The sequence below is a fragment of the Heptranchias perlo genome, chromosome 42 (genome assembly GCF_035084215.1).
Source record: "Heptranchias perlo isolate sHepPer1 chromosome 42, sHepPer1.hap1, whole genome shotgun sequence".
Classification (NCBI taxonomy): Eukaryota; Metazoa; Chordata; class Chondrichthyes; order Hexanchiformes; family Hexanchidae; genus Heptranchias; species Heptranchias perlo.
The window spans coordinates 10,169,208-10,187,496 of record NC_090366.1 but is presented as its reverse complement, the minus strand read 5'-3'; the positions used below and the strand labels follow the sequence as shown (position 1 = coordinate 10,187,496).

At 49.3% G+C, this 18,289-nt stretch overlaps 1 protein-coding gene across 1 annotated transcript; it reads right to left on the bottom strand.

Moving 5' to 3' along the window:
• Positions 1-3,310: 3,310 nt before the first annotated feature.
• LOC137306283 (hepatic and glial cell adhesion molecule-like) lies at positions 3,311-16,857 on the bottom strand. The gene is made up of 5 exons (XM_067975450.1): positions 16,728-16,857; positions 13,425-13,769; positions 12,069-12,326; positions 7,970-8,091; positions 3,311-3,724 (listed from the first exon to the last, which is right to left on the bottom strand). Exons 1-5 carry the CDS (start codon positions 16,777-16,779, stop codon positions 3,695-3,697), a joined length of 807 nt encoding a protein of 268 aa, XP_067831551.1. The 5' UTR covers positions 16,780-16,857; the 3' UTR covers positions 3,311-3,694.
• Between the last annotated feature and the right edge of the window lie 1,432 nt (positions 16,858-18,289).

Here is an 18,289-nt window from a genome sequence, read left to right as displayed (position 1 = left end):
AACACTGCAAGTAACAAACAATGGAATACTTGACTCACACAACACCTAATCTGTCCCGAAAGAATGAAGGGCTCGATTTTACACGTAAATTGCGGGTGCGTTGGGGGGGCGGAGTGGCTGCGAAAATTGCAGAAATGCAGCGCGGTTTCGGGAGTTGGCTCCAACTCGTTGACTTCCGAGTTCCCCACGGAAACACCTGTGTGCGCGCGGGCGTCCTGAATCCGGAAGTCCCGCTGGCAATTAAAGCCGGCAGGATGATACTTAAAGAACAAATTGTACCTCATTGAGGTACTTAAGGCACTTCACTTGTGACAGGTTCGGTAGTTGGAATGATTTTTATCTTATCTGGGCATCTTTCCCATGGCTTCTGATTCACGCCTGCTAAAACCAGGAGTGAAGGGCCGGATCAGGGAAAAAGAAACTAAATAAATTAAATTAAAAATCATTGCACAAAGTTAAATCACAAAGTCCACCTGTGTTTCCACCCTGCGCCGATGTCCGATGTCTCCATCTCCGATCTCCCCCTTTTCATCCCCCCCAATGTCCCCCCGATCGTCCCCTTTTCGTCCCCCCGATGTCCAACTCGATCTCCCCCTTTCCCACCTCTATCTTCCCCTCTCCCCCCCGATCTTCCACTCTCCCCTCGATCTTCCCCCTCCCCCCTCAATCTTCCACTACCCCCCCCCCGATCTTCCACACACCCCCCCGATCGTCTACTCTCCCCCCTCAATCTTCCACTCTCCCCCCTGATCTTCCCCTCTCCCCCCAACCTTCCCCTTTCCCCCCTCGATCTTCCCCTCTCCTCTCGATCTCTCCCTTTCCCCCTCGATCTTCCCCTCTCCCCCGATCTTCCCCTCTCCCCCCTCGATCTTCCACTCTCCCTTCGATCTTCCCCTCTCCCCCCCTGATCTTCTCCTCTCCCCCGATCTTCCACTTTCCCCCCTCGATCTTCTCCTCTCCTCCGATCTTCCACTTTCCCCCCTCGATCTTCTCCTCTCCCCCGATCTTCCACTCTCCCCCCTCGATCTTCCCCTCTCCCCCCCGATCTTCCACTCTCCCCCCTCGATCTTCCACTCTCCCTTCGATCATCCCCTCTCCCCCCAATCTTCCACTCTCCCCCTGATACTCCCTTCTTCCCTCGATCTTCTCCTCTCCTCCGATCTTCCACTTTCCCCCCTCGATCTTCCCCTCTCCCCCCTCGATCTTCCACTCTCCCTTCGATCTTCCCCTCTCCCCCCCTGATCTTCCCCTCTCCCCCGATCTTCCACTCTCCCCCCTCGATCTTCCCCTCTCCCCCCTCGATCTTCCCCTCTCCCCCGATCTTCCACTCCCCCCTCAATCTTCTCCTCTCCCCCGATCTTCCCCTCTCCCCCCCGATCTTCCACTCTCCCCCCTCGATCTTCCCCTCTCCCCCCCTGATCTTCTCCTCTCCTCCGATCTTCCACTTTCCCCCCTCGATCTTCTCCTCTCCCCCCCGATCTTCCCCTCTCCCCCGATCTTCCACTCCCCCCTCAATCTTCTCCTCTCCCCCGATCTTCCCCTCTCCCCACCGATCTTCCACTCTCCCCCCTCGATCTTCCCCTCTCCCCCCCTGATCTTCTCCTCTCCTCCGATCTTCCACTTTCCCCCCTCGATCTTCTCCTCTCCCCCAATCTTCCACTCTCCCCCCTCGATCTTCCCCTCTCCCCCCCGATCTTCCACTCTCCCCCCTCGATCTTCCACTCTCCCTTCGATCATCCTCTCTCCCCCCAATCTTCCACTCTCCCCCCGATACTCCCTTCTTCGCTCGATCTTCTCCTCTCCTCCGATCTTCCACTTTCCCCCCTCGATCTTCTCCTCTCCCCCGATCTTCCACTCCCCCCTCGATCTTCCACTCTCCCCCCGATCTTCCACTCTCCCTTCGATCATCCCCTCTCCCCCCAATCTTCCACTCTCCCCCCGATCTTCCACTCTCTCTTCGATCGTCCCCTCCTCCCCCAATCTTCCACTCTCCCCCCGATCTTCCACTCTCCCCCCGATCTTCCACTCTCCCCCCTTGATCTTCCACTCTCCCTTCGATCGTCCCCTCCTCCCCCAATCTTCCACTCCCCCCTCGATCTTCCACTCTCCCCCCTCGATCTTCCACTCTCCCCCCTCGATCTTCCACTCTCCCTTCGATCGTCCCCTCTCCCCCCAATCTTCCACTCTCCCCCCGATACTCCCTTCTTCCCTCGATCTTCCCCTCTCCCCCCGATCTTCCTCTCTCCCCCCTCCGATCTGCCACTCCCCACCCGATCTTCCGTTCCAGCACCAGATGACGCCCGTCAATCAGGCCAGCTGCCGGGCGCGAAACCCGGAGAGAACTTTAACCACCAACAATTACGATGCGATCGCGTCGGAAACGTTAAGTTTTGTTTATTCGGGGTTTCCCATGAGCACCGTCACCCTGCCCCCACCCAATCCGCTGCCAACCCGCCATTGTTGCAAAATTGAGCCCGTAGAGTCTGAGGACTTAGTACTCATTGAAAAACTTTTAAAGTAAATATATGAAGAGTTTTTAAAATGGGTCGGGGAGAGGAGATTGGAGAGGAGAGGTGGGGGAGGAATGGGAGCCTCATAGTCACTAAATCAAAAGCAAAATACTGCGGACGCTGGAATCCTGAAATAAAAACAGAAAATGCTGGAGACGCTCAGCAAGTGAGGCAGCGTCTGTGGAGAAAGAAACAGAGTTAACGTTTCAGGTCCTTTCGTTAAAGAGTTAACGTTTTTAAGCAAGGACAGAGCCAGGAAAAGTGGGGGGGAGGGAGGGAAGAACAAAAGGGAAGATCTGTGATAAGGTGGAGGGCAAAAGTGATTAAAGGACAGGGGTGATGGTGCGAGGGAGGGAGGGTGAGAATGGGACAGGTTAAGAAACAAAAGATCGGTCTAGAGTTGCTGTACATGGCAACATCAGAACCATTACCAGCAGCAACTGTCCGAAAACATTGGAGCAGAAGATTTGCACACTGATATTTCTTTTGCTCTGGATCTACCAACCTAGTTGAGAGAGTTGGATTTTGTGGGGTGAATAGGGGGAGCTGGTTCGGAGGTAATCTGAAGCAAAGCAGCACCAGTCAACACCCTACAGCGAGCAGCAAGAGTACCATGGAGGGGAGGTCCCCTTGGTGATACCCTTCCTCCAGTTTGCCTCATGCAACCATCGGCCATGCAACACCTGCCCATTCACCTCTACCCACACCACAGTCGCTGTCACACTCACTTCCTGTCACACTTTCCTTGTCACGCTTGTTATGAAATAGTTTGCCCTCCGAGTGTGACAAAGGCCACAGGAGATTTGCTATTTATTGCTATATAATAAATATCTGATATGCATACATGTATATATCTGTACATACAATGCCAACAATAATAATTTAGAGTTTTCAGTGTGTACACCATCTTCAGTGCCTGTGTACATGAGAGATGCACACATGGTGGTATTGCAGTCTGCACCATGTACATGTCCCTTCAACTAATCCTCAACAAGTGTATTCCGTTCCATTGCTCCCGTCTGTATTGTTTCCCTCTTGTTGTTTGTCCCTTGTCGTATCATTGAGACGTGAGAAGATACCGGTCAGTGCGTAATACTGTTTGATCTTCTGATGCTCGGCGGCGGCTCGCAGTTAGAAAATGTGTCCCACTGGGGTGACGTGTCTGACCGCAGTCCTTCTTGGGGTTAGAGACCTCTCGCTCGGGCTGCCCGTACCTGCACAAGGGGCAAAGGAGGTTAGCCTGTCTCTGAGTGATAACATACTCCCCCTATTGTAATATCCCAGCTACCTCTCCAATTCCTCTGACTGACGCATGTGGTAAAACTCAACCCAGGGAAGGGAGATGGGGGCACAATATAAATAGTGCAAGACTGTTAGGGTTAGATTATTGACTTGAGACACAATGCAGAACAGGTGGTTGTTGGATCTGCTGCCTGTTATGCACCGCAGAACAGAACTGAATATCTGACCGGGTGAATAACAGGCGGACAATCTGATGACCGCCCGGTTTGTACCACCTGCCAAATTGAATTTCTACCCCTTTTAATCAATTTACTGTTCGACTATCTGATTCTGAGTATGTTCTGGGGATGTGGGCTTTGTTGGCAAGGCTGGCATTTATTGCCCGTCCCTCGTTGCCCCTTGAGAAGGTGGTGGTGGGCCTTCTTGAACCGCTGCAGTCCGTGTGGTGAATGTTCTCCCACAACGGTTTTAGATGGAGAATTCCAAAATATTGACTCACAGGGGGTTGTGTTCCTCACAAGAGTCTTTGGAGCGACTGCCGGGGTTTTAGTATTTTAAAGTTATCCATATTTTCTAACTCTCCATCTGATTTCACTGTTTGAAGGGTCCTTGTTTGGGTGTCCTTGCACACGAAACACTGAAAGTTAACATGCAGGTACAGCAAGCAATCAGGAAGGCAAATGGTATCTCAGCCTTTATTGCAAGGGGGTTGGAGTACAAGTGTAAGGATGTCTTGCTGCAATTGTGCAGGGCTTTGGTGAGACCTCACCTGGAGTACGGTGCACAGTTTTGGTCTCCTTACCTAAGGAAGGATATACTTGCCTTAGAGGCAGTGCAACAAAGGTTCACTAGATTGAGGCAGGTTGAGAAAGTGGTTAAAAAAGCATAAGGGATCCTGAGCTTTATAAATATAGGCATAGAATACAAAAGCTAGGAAGTATAGGCATAGAATACAAAAGCTAGAGAATTCCAAATATTCACGACCACCTGAGTGAAGAAATTCCACCTCATCTCAAGAAAAAACACTGGTTCGGCCACAACTGGAGTATTGTGTCCAGTTCTGGGCACCGCACTTTAGGAAAGATGTGAAGCCCTTAGAGAGGGTGCAGAAGAGATTTATTAGAATGATTCCAGGGATGAGGGACTTTAGTTACGTGGACAGACTGGAGAAGCTGGGATTGTTCTCCTTGGAACAGAGAAGGTTGAGAGGAGATTTGATAGAGGTACTCAAAATCATGAAGGGTCTAGACAGAGTGGATAGAGAGAAATTGTTCCCATTGGCGGAAGGGTCAAGAACCAGAGGGCACAGATTTAAGGTGATTGGCAAAAGAATCAAAGGTGATATGAGGAAAAACTTTTTTACACAGCGATTGGTTGGGATCTGGAATGCACTGCCCGATGGGGGTGGTGGAGGGAGATTCAATCATGGCCTTCAAAAGGGAACTGGATAAGTACTTGAAATGAAAAAAAGTGCAGGGCTACGGGGATAGGGTGGAGGAGTGGGACTAGCTGGATTGCTCTTGCATAGAGCCGGCGTGGACTCAATGGGCCGAATGGCCTCCTTCCGTGCTGTAACCTTTCTATGATTCTATGATTCTAAATTGATTCCTGGGATGAGAGGTTTGTCCTATGAGGAAAGATTGATTAGGATGGGCCTCTGCTCTCTGGAGTTTAGAAGAATGAGAGGTGATTTAATTGAAACATAAGATTCGAAGAGGGCTTGACAGGGTAGATGCTGAGAGGATGTTTCCCCTGACTGGAGAGTCTAGAACTAGGGGCCATGGTCGCAGGATAAGAGGTCGGACATTTAGGACTGAGATGAGGTGGAATTTCTTCACTCAGGTGGTCGTGAATATTTGGAATTCTCTACCCCAGAGGGCTGTGGATGCTCAGTCGTTGAGTATATTCAAGACCGAGATCGATAGATTTTTGGACTCTTAGGGAATGAAGGCATATGGGGATCGGGCGGGAAAGTGGAGTTGAGGTCGAAGATCAGCCATGATCTGATTGAATGGTGGAGCAGGCTCGAGGGGCCGTGTGGCCTACTCCTGCTCCTATTTCTTATGTTCTTTGTTCCCTCTCCATTTTTCTCCCCTCATCTCCTGAAAGAGCGGAGAGTTCTCCCGAGGTCCTGACCAACATTCCTCCCTCAACCAGAGGGGAGACGAGGCAGAAGAACCAGAGGGGGAGATGATGGGAATTATTTTTTACGCAGCGAGTTGCAATGATCTGGAACGCACTGCCTGAAAGGGCGGTGGAAGTAAATTCGGATAATACCTTTCAAAAGGGGACTGAATAAATACTTGCAAAGAAAAACAGGCAGGGCTACGGGGAAAGAGCGAGGAGCTACAGGACTAATTGGACAGGTCTTTCAAAGGGCCGGCACATGCACGATGGGCCAAATGGCCTCCTTCTGTGCTGTACGATTCCGTGATAACCAAGACCCAGCAAAAGCAGATTCGCTGGTCATTCGTTGTTCTTTATGGGATCTTGCACACTTGAATTCATTGTATGTGCAGCCCTTTGAGATATTTGAGAGGCGATGAACAGGTCTAAGTCCATGTTCTGGCCAGGGTTCCAATGCCATAGGCGCCATGCAACTAGGAAACCTTCAACTAACCGAGGATGTGATCGGACACATTTTTTAGGAAGAGGTGGTGAAATTGTGGAACAGAAACTCATGGCAGGTTGTAAATAGAACCGGATGATCCCTATTGGGGCTGGCACTAGAGGAACGAGAGTTCCAGGATCTCAACAAGGAACCGGATGGGAGGTTTCAATTGGAAACATAGATCGGCAAATGTAATTCCCACGCCCTTAACAGGGCTGTTACAATTTTTTTTTATGTGGGCTTCACTGGCAAGGCCACCATTTATTGCCCATCTCTCATTGCCCTGAGAAGGTCTCAGAATAAGGGGTCGCCCGTTTAAGACGGAAATGAGGAGGAAATTTTTCTCCCAGAGGGTCGTGAATCTTTGGAATTCATTATCCCAAAAAGCTGTGGAGGCCGAGTCATTGCATACATTCAAGGCTGAGTTAGACAGATTTTTGATCAGCGAGGGAGTCAAAGGATATGGGGAAAGGGCGGGAAAGTGGAGTTGAGGTAAAAATGAGATCAGCCATGATCTCATTAAGTGGCGGAGCAGGCTCGAGGGGCCGAATGGCCTACTCCTGCTCCTATCTCTTATGGTCTTATGGTGGGCCTCCTTCTTGAACTGCTGGCTGTGGTTTGTTTCATCCAAGTAGTGGCGTGCTAGGTCTTCAGAGGGCAGTTCGGAGTCAACCACGTTGGTGTGGGGGCTGGAGTCACATGTAGGCCCAGACCGGGTAAGGACGGCAGGTTTCCTTCCCCAAAGGAACGATGGTGAGTGTTCCCAGACTATTGCTGGATGAGGAGAATCAGCACTGATCCCGATCCTATTCACATTCTATGTTCACGCATCAGGAGTCACTGGATGTGGGTCAGGAGTGGAAATCTTGGCCAATTTTACCATTATTAGCCCAGATGTTGGGAGTGATAACTCCACTACCATTCTGGCTGAGATGAGCTACTTTGTGGGAATTATAGAAAGAACTTGCATTTATATAGCGCCTTTCATGACCTCAGGGCGTCCCAAAGCACTTTCCAGCCAATGAAGTACTTTTTGAAGTGTGGTCACTGTTGTAATGTGGGGAACGCATGACTGCCAATTTGCGCACAGCAAGATCCCACAAACAGCAATCAGATAAATAACCTGTTTCAGTGATGTTGGTTGAGGGATAATTATTGGCCCCAGGACACCAGGGAGAACTCCCCCTGCTCTTCTACGAAATAGTGGCCACGGGATCATTTACGTCCAACTGAGAGGGGCAGACGGGGCCTCGGTTTAACGTCTCATCTGAAAGACGGCACCTCCGACAGCGCAGCACTCCCTCAGTACTGGCACTGGGGAGTGTCGGCCTGGATTATGGGCTCAAGTCTCTGGTGTGGGGCTCGAACCCACGACCTTCTGACTCGTGAGTGTTGCCCACTGAGTCAGGGCATACAATTGATCTTGAGGTCTGTATGTCTCAGTACTCCCCTGGGCAGCAGGTTTACCAAGTGATGCACATGGGGACAGGTTAGCTTCTATTAATAAGACATTGATTGTCTCAGAGATTCCCAGATCTCTGAGTTATCTCATCTTTACAAAGATTATAATTTTTCTATGTGCAAAGTTCTGTGTGTCAATACTCACCTTCACATAAATACAGATGGCGAGCAACAAGGCAACAATAATCCCAACTGCAATAAGGGATATGTGAAGGTTTTTTCCCAGTGCTTTGGGTGGCTCTCTGCAAGCAAGGACCCCATCGTACTCTGAAACGATAAGAGTAGACGCACCTTTAGAAGTTCATGCTCTGAATGGGAGTCCAAAACTAGCGGCCATAAATATAAGATAGTCACTAAACAAATCCAATAGGGAATTCAGGAGAAATTTCTTCACCCAGAGAATGGTGAGAATGTGGAACTCGCTAGCACATGGAGTGGTTGAGGCGAATAGCATGCAATGGGAAGCTAGATAAACACATGAGGGGGAAAAGAATAGAAGGATATGCAGATAGGGTATCCTCCTCCAGCCCCTACGACCCTCTGAGATCCCTGCGTTCCTGCAATTCTGGCCTCTTGCGCATCCCCGATTTTAATCGCTCCACCATTGGCGGCCGTGCCTTCAGCCGCCTAGGCCCTAAGCTCTGGAATTCCCTCCCTAAACCTCTCCGCCTCTCTCTCCTCTAAGATGCTCCTTAAAGCCTACCTCTTTGACCAAGCTTTTTGGTCACCTGTCCTAATATCTCCTTATGTGGCTCGGTGTCAAATTTTGTTTGATAATCGCTCCTGTGAAGCGCCTTGGGAGGTTAAAGGCACTATATAAATGCAAGTTGCAGTTGTTGTTGGAGGGAGGGAGGAGGCTCGTGTGGAGCATAAAAACCAGCATGGACCAACAGGGCCGAATGGCCTGCTTCTCTGCTGTACATTCTATGTAATACTTTGTAACCATTTCTCGAAACATCTCAACGCAGAAACACGGAACAAAAAAGAAATGATCAGAAATAAACAAAATAAGTTAATCACCTTCATCAGTGGGAATTGGTTTAAATTGTCAATTGGTTGTGCGTTTCGAACATTATTGAGGAATGTATGTGAGGCGGGGGCCATCAGCACGAGAGGTAAATGAAGAATTGATGATTGGATGAGCACAAGCTTGGGTTTACAAACCCTTCGTTTTTCGGAGGAGGGGAAGACTGAGGAAGGGGAAGAGATCGACAGTGTTAAAATCCTGGTAAAGAATGAGGTCGGGGGGGTAGAAGATGTGACAACCCCCAATGTGAGTGACTGGATTACATTATTTAAGAGCTGATGAGGCCAATGTAAAGGGTTGAACCTTTCACTTCATAGAATTTACAGCACAAAAACAAGCCATTCGGCCCATCTGGTCCATGGCCGGTCTTTATGCTCCACACGAGCCTCCTCCCTACTTCATCTCACCCTGTCAACAAAACCTTCTATTCCTTTCTCCCTCATGTGTTTATCCAGCTTCCCCTTAAATACATCGATGCTAATCGTCTCAACTACTCCTTGTGGGAGCGAGTTCCACATTCTCACCACTCTCTGGGTAAAGAAGTTTCTCCTGAATTCCCGATTGGATTTATTAGTGACTATCTTATATTTATGGCCCCCTAGTTCTGGTCTCCCCCACAAGTGGAAACATCTTCTCTACGTCTACCCTATCGAACCCCTTCATAATTTTAAAAACCTCTATCAGGTCACCCCTCAGTCTTCTCTTTTCTAGAGAAAAGAGCCCCAGCCTGTTCAATCTTTCCTGGTAGTTATAACCTCTCAGTCCTGGTATCGTCCTCGTAAATCGTTCTTGCACCTTCTCCAGTGCCTCTATATCCCTTTTATAATACGGAGACCAGAACTGTTCACAGTGCTCCAAGTGCGGTCTAACCAAGGTTCGATACAAGTTTAACATAACTTCTCTGGTTTTCGATTCTGTTCCTCTGGAACTGAACCCCAGTACTTTGTTTGCATTTTTCTGACTTTGTTAACCCGTCTTTCTGTCTTACAACAGACCCAGAAGTTGAGTCCTCCATTCCCCTAACCCCCCCCACTGCTCCCCCGTTTTTGTTCATCGACTAAAGTCCACTTGGATGGGACTGAACCATACAGTGCAGAAGGTTTGGGGTGAGGGCTTGGGAAGGAGTGCTCCACTGAGCAAAGGAGGGGATGATTCAGGACCCCAGCCGTGAAGAGTGGGCATTGGGCGAGTACAGAGTCAGGCTCCTCTGTGATGCTCAGGTCTCCAATCATGGAGCCGTAGAATCTGACAGCACAGAAGGAGGCCATTCGGCCCATCATGCCAGTGCTGGCTCCTTGAAAGAGCTACCCACTCAGTCCCACTCCCCTGCTCTTTCCCCGCAGACCTGAAAATGTTTCCCCTTCAAGAATTTACCCAATCAGGACGATTTGAAAGGAAAATAAAACTCAACGTTTTATCTGATGACATTTAAAGAAGTGACAAAAATGAGAAATTCCACCGAGATTCACAGGGATCAGGAAACGACCAGTCAGGCTGCATTAATATTCAGTTTCTGACATAGGACCAGGAGGAGGCCATTCAGCCCCTCGAGCCTGTTCCGCTATTCAACTAGACCATGGCTAATCTCAACTCCATTTTCCCGTCTTTGCTCCATATCCCTTGATAACTTTACCTAACAAAAATCTCTCCTAACTCGCACCTAACTCGTTTACCCGTCACCGCTGTTGCTGGCTGACCTACATTGGCTCCCGGTCCGGCAAAGCCTCGATTTTAAATCCCTCCAGGGGCCTCCCCCCTCCCTATCTCTGTAACCTCCTTCAGCCCTACAACCCTCCGAGATCTCTGCGCTCCTCCAGTTCTGGTTTCTTGTGCGCCCCTCACCCTTCATGGCAGCCAATGGTCGGGTGCTTCCTTCACACCACCATTGGCGGCCGTGCCTTCAGCCGTCTAGGCCCTAAGCTCTGGAATTCCCTCCCTAAACCTCTCCTCCTCTCTCTCCTCCTTCAAGACGCACCTTAAAACCTACCTCTTTGACCGAGCTTTTGGTCACCTGTCCTAATATCTCCTTGTGTTGCCCGGTGTCAAATTTTGTCTGATAATCGCTCCTGGGACGCGCCTTGGGACGTTTTACTACGTTAAAGGCGCTATATAAATGCAAGTTGATTATGGATCTTGGTCTTCAAAGCTCCAATTGACCCCCAGCTTCAGCAACTTTTTGGGGGGAGCAAGTTCCAGATTTCCACTCCCCTTTGATTTCCCTCCTGGACGGCCTGGCTCTAAATTTTAATGTTCTGCCCCCTCGTTCTGGACTCCCCCCACCAGAGGAAATAGTTTCTCTGTATCAAATAATTTTAATCACCTTGATCAGATCACACCTCAACCTTCCATACCCAAGGGACTACAAGCCGAGTTTATGAATCCTGTCCTCATAATTTAACCCTTTCAGCCCCGGTGTCATCCTGGATGCTGGTGAAACTGCACTGTACCCCTTCTCGGGCATGTGTCATTTTTGTTAACAATTATAATCCAGTTCATGACATCTGAGGGCCTGCATTTGGAGTTATAGTGACAAGGGTTTAGGGATTTGTAATCCATCTGTGTTTGGAGGCCTGCAATTTAAAAGAAAGAACTTGCATTTTTATAGTGCCTTTCAAGGCCTCAGGATGTCCCAAAGTGCTTTGCAGCCAATGAAGTAGTCAAGGTTGTAACTCTTGCGCAGAGCAAGATCCCACCAAATGATCTGTTTTTAATGATATTGGTTGAAGGATTAATATTGACCAGGACAACTCCCCCTGCTCTTCTTCAAATAGCGCCATGGGATCGTCTACATCCACCCGAGAGGGCAGACAGGGCCTCGGTTTAATGTCTCATCCAAAAGACATCACCTCCCCAACAGTGCAGCACTCCCTCAGTACTGCACTGGGAGTGACAACCCAGCTTTATTGTGCTCAAGCCTCGGGAGTGGGATTTAAACACACAAACTGTCTAACATCAGAATGCCGCAGCTGACAATGGCCCTCAATCGTTTGATCACCAGATAACGTTCCCTGAGGAAGCCTCAAAACTCAATTTTCGCCTCATGTATATTTTCTATCTGCGGCCACTTCAGTAATTCGACAACCCGGTTTTAAATCCTCTCGATCGATAACTCAGAAAGATGTCCGCTGAGACCTCCCAGTCTATAACGACGTAAAACATTGTTAAAAATCTTTTTTCAGTCACGATAAATAACATTGTGAAAAAAAACGCTCCCCACCTGTTATAGATCGGTTCACTGATTCAGCACTGAGCTGGTTTCTCACCAAACAGGTGTAAACTCCGCAAAATGCCGTCCCCAGTGACAAGAGAGTAAGATTGCGGCCGTCCTCTGACACTGCAGACTGATCTTTTTCGGGCAGCCTCTCACCGTCCTTGAACCAGCGATAACTCTGCTCAGTCCCATTTCTTGCCAAGCACGACAGAATCATGTTGGTGGACGTTTGAAATGTTGCAATGACAGGCCTCGAAACCTGCTCTGCCGTATAAGGAGGAAGAAAATTTACAGCTGTTACTGTCCATTGCGATAACAGGGTGAAGCTAGAATGCTCTCCTGGCCGGCCTACAATCATCCACCCTCCATTAAATTACCTCATCCAAAGCTCTGCGGCCCCCCCGTATCCTAACTCGCACCGAGTCCCGTTCACCCATCACCCCGCTGTGCTCGCTGACCTACATTGGCTCCCGGTCCGGCAATGCCTCGATTTTAAAATTCGCATCCTCGTGTTCAAATCCCTCCAAGGCCCTCGCCCACCTCCCTATCTCTGTAACCTCCTCCAACCCTCCGAGATCTCTGCGCTCCTCCAATTCTGGCCCATCCCCCGATTTCCATCGCTCCACCATTGGCGGCCGTGCCTTCAGCTGCCTGGGCCCTAAGCTCTGGAATTCCCTCCCGAAACCTCTCCCCACTCCACCTCTCTCTCCTCCTTCAAGACTCTCCTTAAAACCTACCTCTTTGACCAAGCTTTTGGTCACCTGTCCTAATATCTCCTTATGTGGTTCGGTGTCGCATTCTGTCTGATAATCGCTCCTGGGACGCGCCTTGGGATGTTTTACTACGTTAAAAGCGCTATATAAATGAAAGTAGTTTTAAGATGGCAGGGCGTTCAGATGCTCGATGCCAACTTGTGCGAGACCCAAACAGACACTTTGACATTGCACGAGCTGCAGTATGACTCCCGAATGCAGCAGCAAAACCACGAGAAATCCCAACTGCCCTCATGCATAGCAACCCCAAAGGATATCAGTACTTGCTGGCATAAATATGCACAATTGCACCATATACAGAAAAACTGCAGCTCAAGATGCAACCGCTAGATGGCGACCAGTCTCAGTTACTGAGTTCGTCCTTTAAATGCGATTTGGGCAGTTCAATGGACGAATGACAGGCACAGGGCGATACTGGTAGCTGGCGAGAGGTTAAGGTTGCAGGACACAGTCCGAGAATATTAGAAAGAACTGGGCACAGGCTGTGTGAGAGTCCGATAGAAACACACAGTGAGAGCAATATTTATACAGAGCAGGGAGCAGACTGTCTGAGGGGCGGAGATAAAGGCACAGCAAGATCCCAACTCACCATACACCAGCACCTGGATGGACGCTGAATGTTCAGAGCCCTCATTGTCGGTCACGATGATGCGGTACATCCCCTCATCCTGGGCTTTGAAACTGTAAAGGGTCAAGGATCCGTTTTCCCTGTGGAACTGAACCCTTCCCTTGTAGGCCGGGGACAGGTACATTTTGCTGGTCTCCATCACGTACTGGAATATCCTGAGCGAGCTAGCTCTCTGCACCTTCCAGGTCACACTGTGGATGTCATGCCAGGTCCCCATGATGTACCGAGCATCTAGATGGAGCGAGCGTCCGATTAATCCGTGGACCTGATTGTCTCTTAATTCTACCTGTATGCATCCCACCATACCTGGAGGGGAAATGAAACAATTGGTATTGTTAACGAGGGTTGTTTCAGTCTTTTTATTTAAAAAAAAATTTTTTTTGAGGTGTGCAGTAATTCAGCATTAACGCCCATTCCTGGTCATCCTGAGGGCATTAAAGGGGGTGAACTTGGTCTTTGGATGCCATGTAAAATGGGTGACTGCCAATCGGCCTCTTGTTTTGCACTCCGCCAAATATTCCCTTCTGTTAACTTGAATTGGACCGGTGTAAATTTGAAGGCCGATTGGCTACCGCCCTTTTTGCGATGCCGCCCCAGTCGAATTTCACCCCCTAAGTGTCACCCACGTGGTGTGGAGTTGGGAGTCGGAGGGGGGGGGGTTAAATTCAGATTCGATGGGGGCACAATATGGGCAGTAGGAGATTACCCCTCTACCCCCACCATACCCAACCCCTCACCACCGCCGCGCATCTCCCTCCACCTCATTCCCACCAACGCCCACCCCCTCACCACCCCCACCCATTCCCCTCCACCCCATCTCCCCAACAACCATACCCCCACTCCCACCTCCTCGCCACCCCCGCGCATTCCCCTCTCCTCCACCCCCACCAAACCCCCCACCCAATTCTCATTCTCACGGGTGTATAATGGAGGGAGGGCTATCGCTACTGCCCATTTTACACCCTTGTCCAAGTTGAATTTTGCCCCCTCCCTGCCCCCAGGCCACACTGGGTGAGGGGCACAGTCTCCCTTCCCTGTGCCAGTCCGACAGCGACACAGCGGGGGGTCGGCGGGGTGGTGGGGGGGAGTTGTATCGCCGGGCAGATTAATAGGTGACAGCGAATTGGCCTCCTGCTTTTCCCCATCCATTGACCAAGGTGTAAAACGAGCAGCTGATTCGCTGCCACCCGTTATACCGCTCGGCAACAAAACTTAAAATTGCCGCCATCATCTTAGAATAGAATCACGGAATCGTCACAGCAGAGAAACAGGCCATTCGGCCCATCGAGCCCGTGCCGGCTCTTTGTAAGAGCAATCCAGTTAGTCCCACACACCCCCCGCTCGTTCCCCGTAGCCCCGCAAATTTTTTCCCTTCAATTATTTATCCAATTCCTTTCTGCAAGCCGCGATTGAATCTGCTTCCACCGCCCTTTCAGGCAGCGCATTCCAGATCATAACAACTCGCTGCGTAAAAAAGTTTTTCCTCATGTCGCCTTTGGTTCTTTAGCCAATCACCTTAAATCTGCGTCCTCTGGTTCGCGACCCTTCCGCCAATGGGAGCAGTTTCTCTTTATTTACTTTATCTAAACCCGTCATGATTTCAAACAATTCTATCAAATCTATCAATTCTTCTATGAAATTCCTGCAAAAGATATCAATGATCGTTTTTTTTTTACAGCCATCCGGAACCTTCCGTGGTCACATTTTTCCCCATTGCCGAACCGGAAATCACACCAGATGTTAACTGAATTCATCTTCACAACTTGCCCTGGATCTGAGCACTAGACCTGCATTAGCCGTGTCTCAGAGGGTAGCCCTCTCACCTCTTTGACGTTACAAGTTTGTGGGTTCGAGCCCCCACTCCAGAGACTTGAGCCCAGAATCCAGGCCGACACTCCCAGTGCCAGTACTGGGGGAGTGCTGCGCTGTCGGAGGTGCCGTCTTTCGGATGAGACGTTAAACCGAGGCCCCGTCTGCCCCTCTCAGATGGATGTGAAAGATGCCATGGTCGCTATTTTGAAGAAGAGCAGCGGGGAGTTCTCCCTCGGTGTCTTGGCCAACATTTATCCCTCAACCAACACCACTAAAACAGATTATCTGCTCATTATCACATTGCTGTTTGTGGGATCTTGCTGTGCGAAAATTGGCTGCCACGTTCCCTACATTACAACAGTGAACGCACTTCAAAAGTACTTCATTGGCTGTAAAGCACTTTGGGACGTCCTGAGATCATGAAAAGCATTAGATAATTAAGTCTTCCTGATCCTTCTGTGACAGAATCATGACCTCCCGTTACTGTACTCAAGGGGTAAGTAGCTCCTACGACATCCGTCTTTGATTTGGTAAATAAAAACAACTTGCATTTATATAGCACCTTTAACGTAGTAAAACGTCCCAAGGTGCTTCACAGGAGCGATTATCAGACAAAATTTGACACCGAGCCACATAAGGAGATATTAGGACAGGTGACCAAAAGCTTGGTCAAAGAGGTAGGTTTTAAGGAGCGTCTTAAAGGAGGAGAGAGAGAGACGGAGAGGTTTAGGGAGGGAATTCCAGAGCTTAGGGCCCAGGCAGCTGAAGGCACGGCCGCCAATGGTGGAGCGATGGAAATCGGGGGATGCGCAGGAGGCCAGAATTGGAGGAGCGCAGAGATCTCGGAGCGTTGTGGGGGCTGGAGGAGGTCACAGAGATAGGGAGGGGGGGCGAGGGCCAATGGAGGGATTTGAAAACAAGGATGAGAATTTTAAAATCGAGGCATTGCTGGACCGGGAGCCAATGTAGGTCAGCGAGCACAAATGGATGAAAGGGTACCAACCTGTCTCTTGTGGCTGTAAGGAAAATAGAAAGGGGAGTCGGCCATTCAGCCCCTCGAGCCTATCCCACCACTCAATCAGATCACACAGTCCATGAGAGTCTGTCAGCATCTGTGACATTAGGGTACCAAACGTCTTTCGTTTATGCCTGCAAAGAAACATTATTGTACCCTCCGACGGGATAAAATTGACAAGGTTTCGTCCCCCCTGTGTGGAGAAGCCTGATTCGAATCCCACTGCCAGGTGCATCCTCCCAGCGCAAAACATCCCTCACCCAAACGAGCACAAATTCCACGGAAGTAAAGTTATCGATGAAATAAAGTGAAAGGGAAAGCAAGACATGAAACCTTGTAGCTCGGGTCGAGCTGACAGATCACTAGCGAGAGTGTGAGCAGGTTTCGAAACTCTGTTCTCTCCCAAGAAGCTGTCGAATCCGAGTCCAAGAATTTACCTGCTAACATGAACACAATGTCCGTCGCCAATTGACATCGTCTGCGTAGCATTGCGGAGGTCAGGGGTCCCCTTAAAACCCCGCTAAAGTAGAACCAGGAGACAGCTCTTCGATCTGGAGATGTTTCAGCTCCTCTCTCGCCCCACTGAAGTAATTCTGCCTGATGTCTAGAGAGGAGTTGGAGCCAGAAAACATAGCATTATGATTGCATAAATCACTGTTGCACAAGCAAGATGAAACTATGCAACAGTCACTTAGCAAATAGTTTGTTGTTGATATCATAAATTGGTCACCTTTTGCCATATAAAGGTAACCATGGGTGGATTCTCAACCCAATTCTCAACCTTCCACTCAATCTCAAGGTGGGTCACTGGGCTTTTGTGTGATTATGAAATCATTGAATCATAGAAAGGTTACAGCATGGAAGGAGGCCATTCAGACCATTGAATCCGTGCCAGCTCTATGCAAGAGCAATCCAGCCAGTCCCACTCCCCCGCCCTTTCCCTGTAGCCCTGCAAATTTTTTCCTTTCAAGTACTTATCCAGTTCCCTTTTGAAGGCCATGATTGAATCTGCCTCCACCACCCCCTCGGGCAGTGCATTCCAGATCCTAACCATTCGCTGTGTAAATAGTTTTTCCTCATGTCACCTTTGGTTCTTTTGCCAATCACCTTAAATCTATGTCCTCTGGTTCTTGACCCTTCCGCCAATGGGAACAGTTTCTCTCTATCTACTCTGTCTAGACCCCTCATGATTTTGAACACCTCGATCAAATCTCCTCGCAACCATCTCTGTTCCAAGGAGAACAACCCCAGCTTCTCCAGTCTATCCATGTAACTAAAGTCTCTCATCCCTGGAATCATTCTAGTAAATCTCTTCTGCACCCTCTCTAAGGCCTTCACATCTTTCCTAAAGTGCGGTGCCCAGAACTGGACACAATGCTCCAGTTGTGGCCGAACCAGTGTTTTATAAAGGTTCATCATGACTTCCATACTTTTGTACTCTATGTCTCTATTTATAAAGCCCAGGATCCCGTATGCTTTTTTAACCACTTTCTCAACCTGCCCTGCCACCTTCAGCGATTTGTGCACAAATACCCCAGATCTCTCTGTTCCTGCACCCCTTTTAGAGTTGTGCCCTCTAGTTTATATTGTCTCTCCTCGTTCTTCCAACCAAAATGTAACACTTCACATTTTTCTGCGTTAAATTTCATCTGCCACATGTCCGCCCATTCCACCAGCCTGTCTGTATCCTCTTGAAGTCTATCACTATCCTCCTCAGTGTTCACTACCCTTCCAAGTTTTGTGTCTTCTGCAAATTTTGAAATTGTGACCTGTACACCCAAGTCCAAGTCATTAATATATATCAAGAAAAGCAGTGGTCCCAGCACCGACCCCTGGGGAACACCACTGTACACCTCCCTCCAGTCTGAAAAACAACCGTTCACCACTACTCTCTGTTTCCTGTCACTTAGCCAATTCTGTATCCATGTTGCTTCTGCCCCCTTTATTCTACGGGCTGCAATCTTGATGATAAGCCTATTATGCGGCACTTTATCAAATG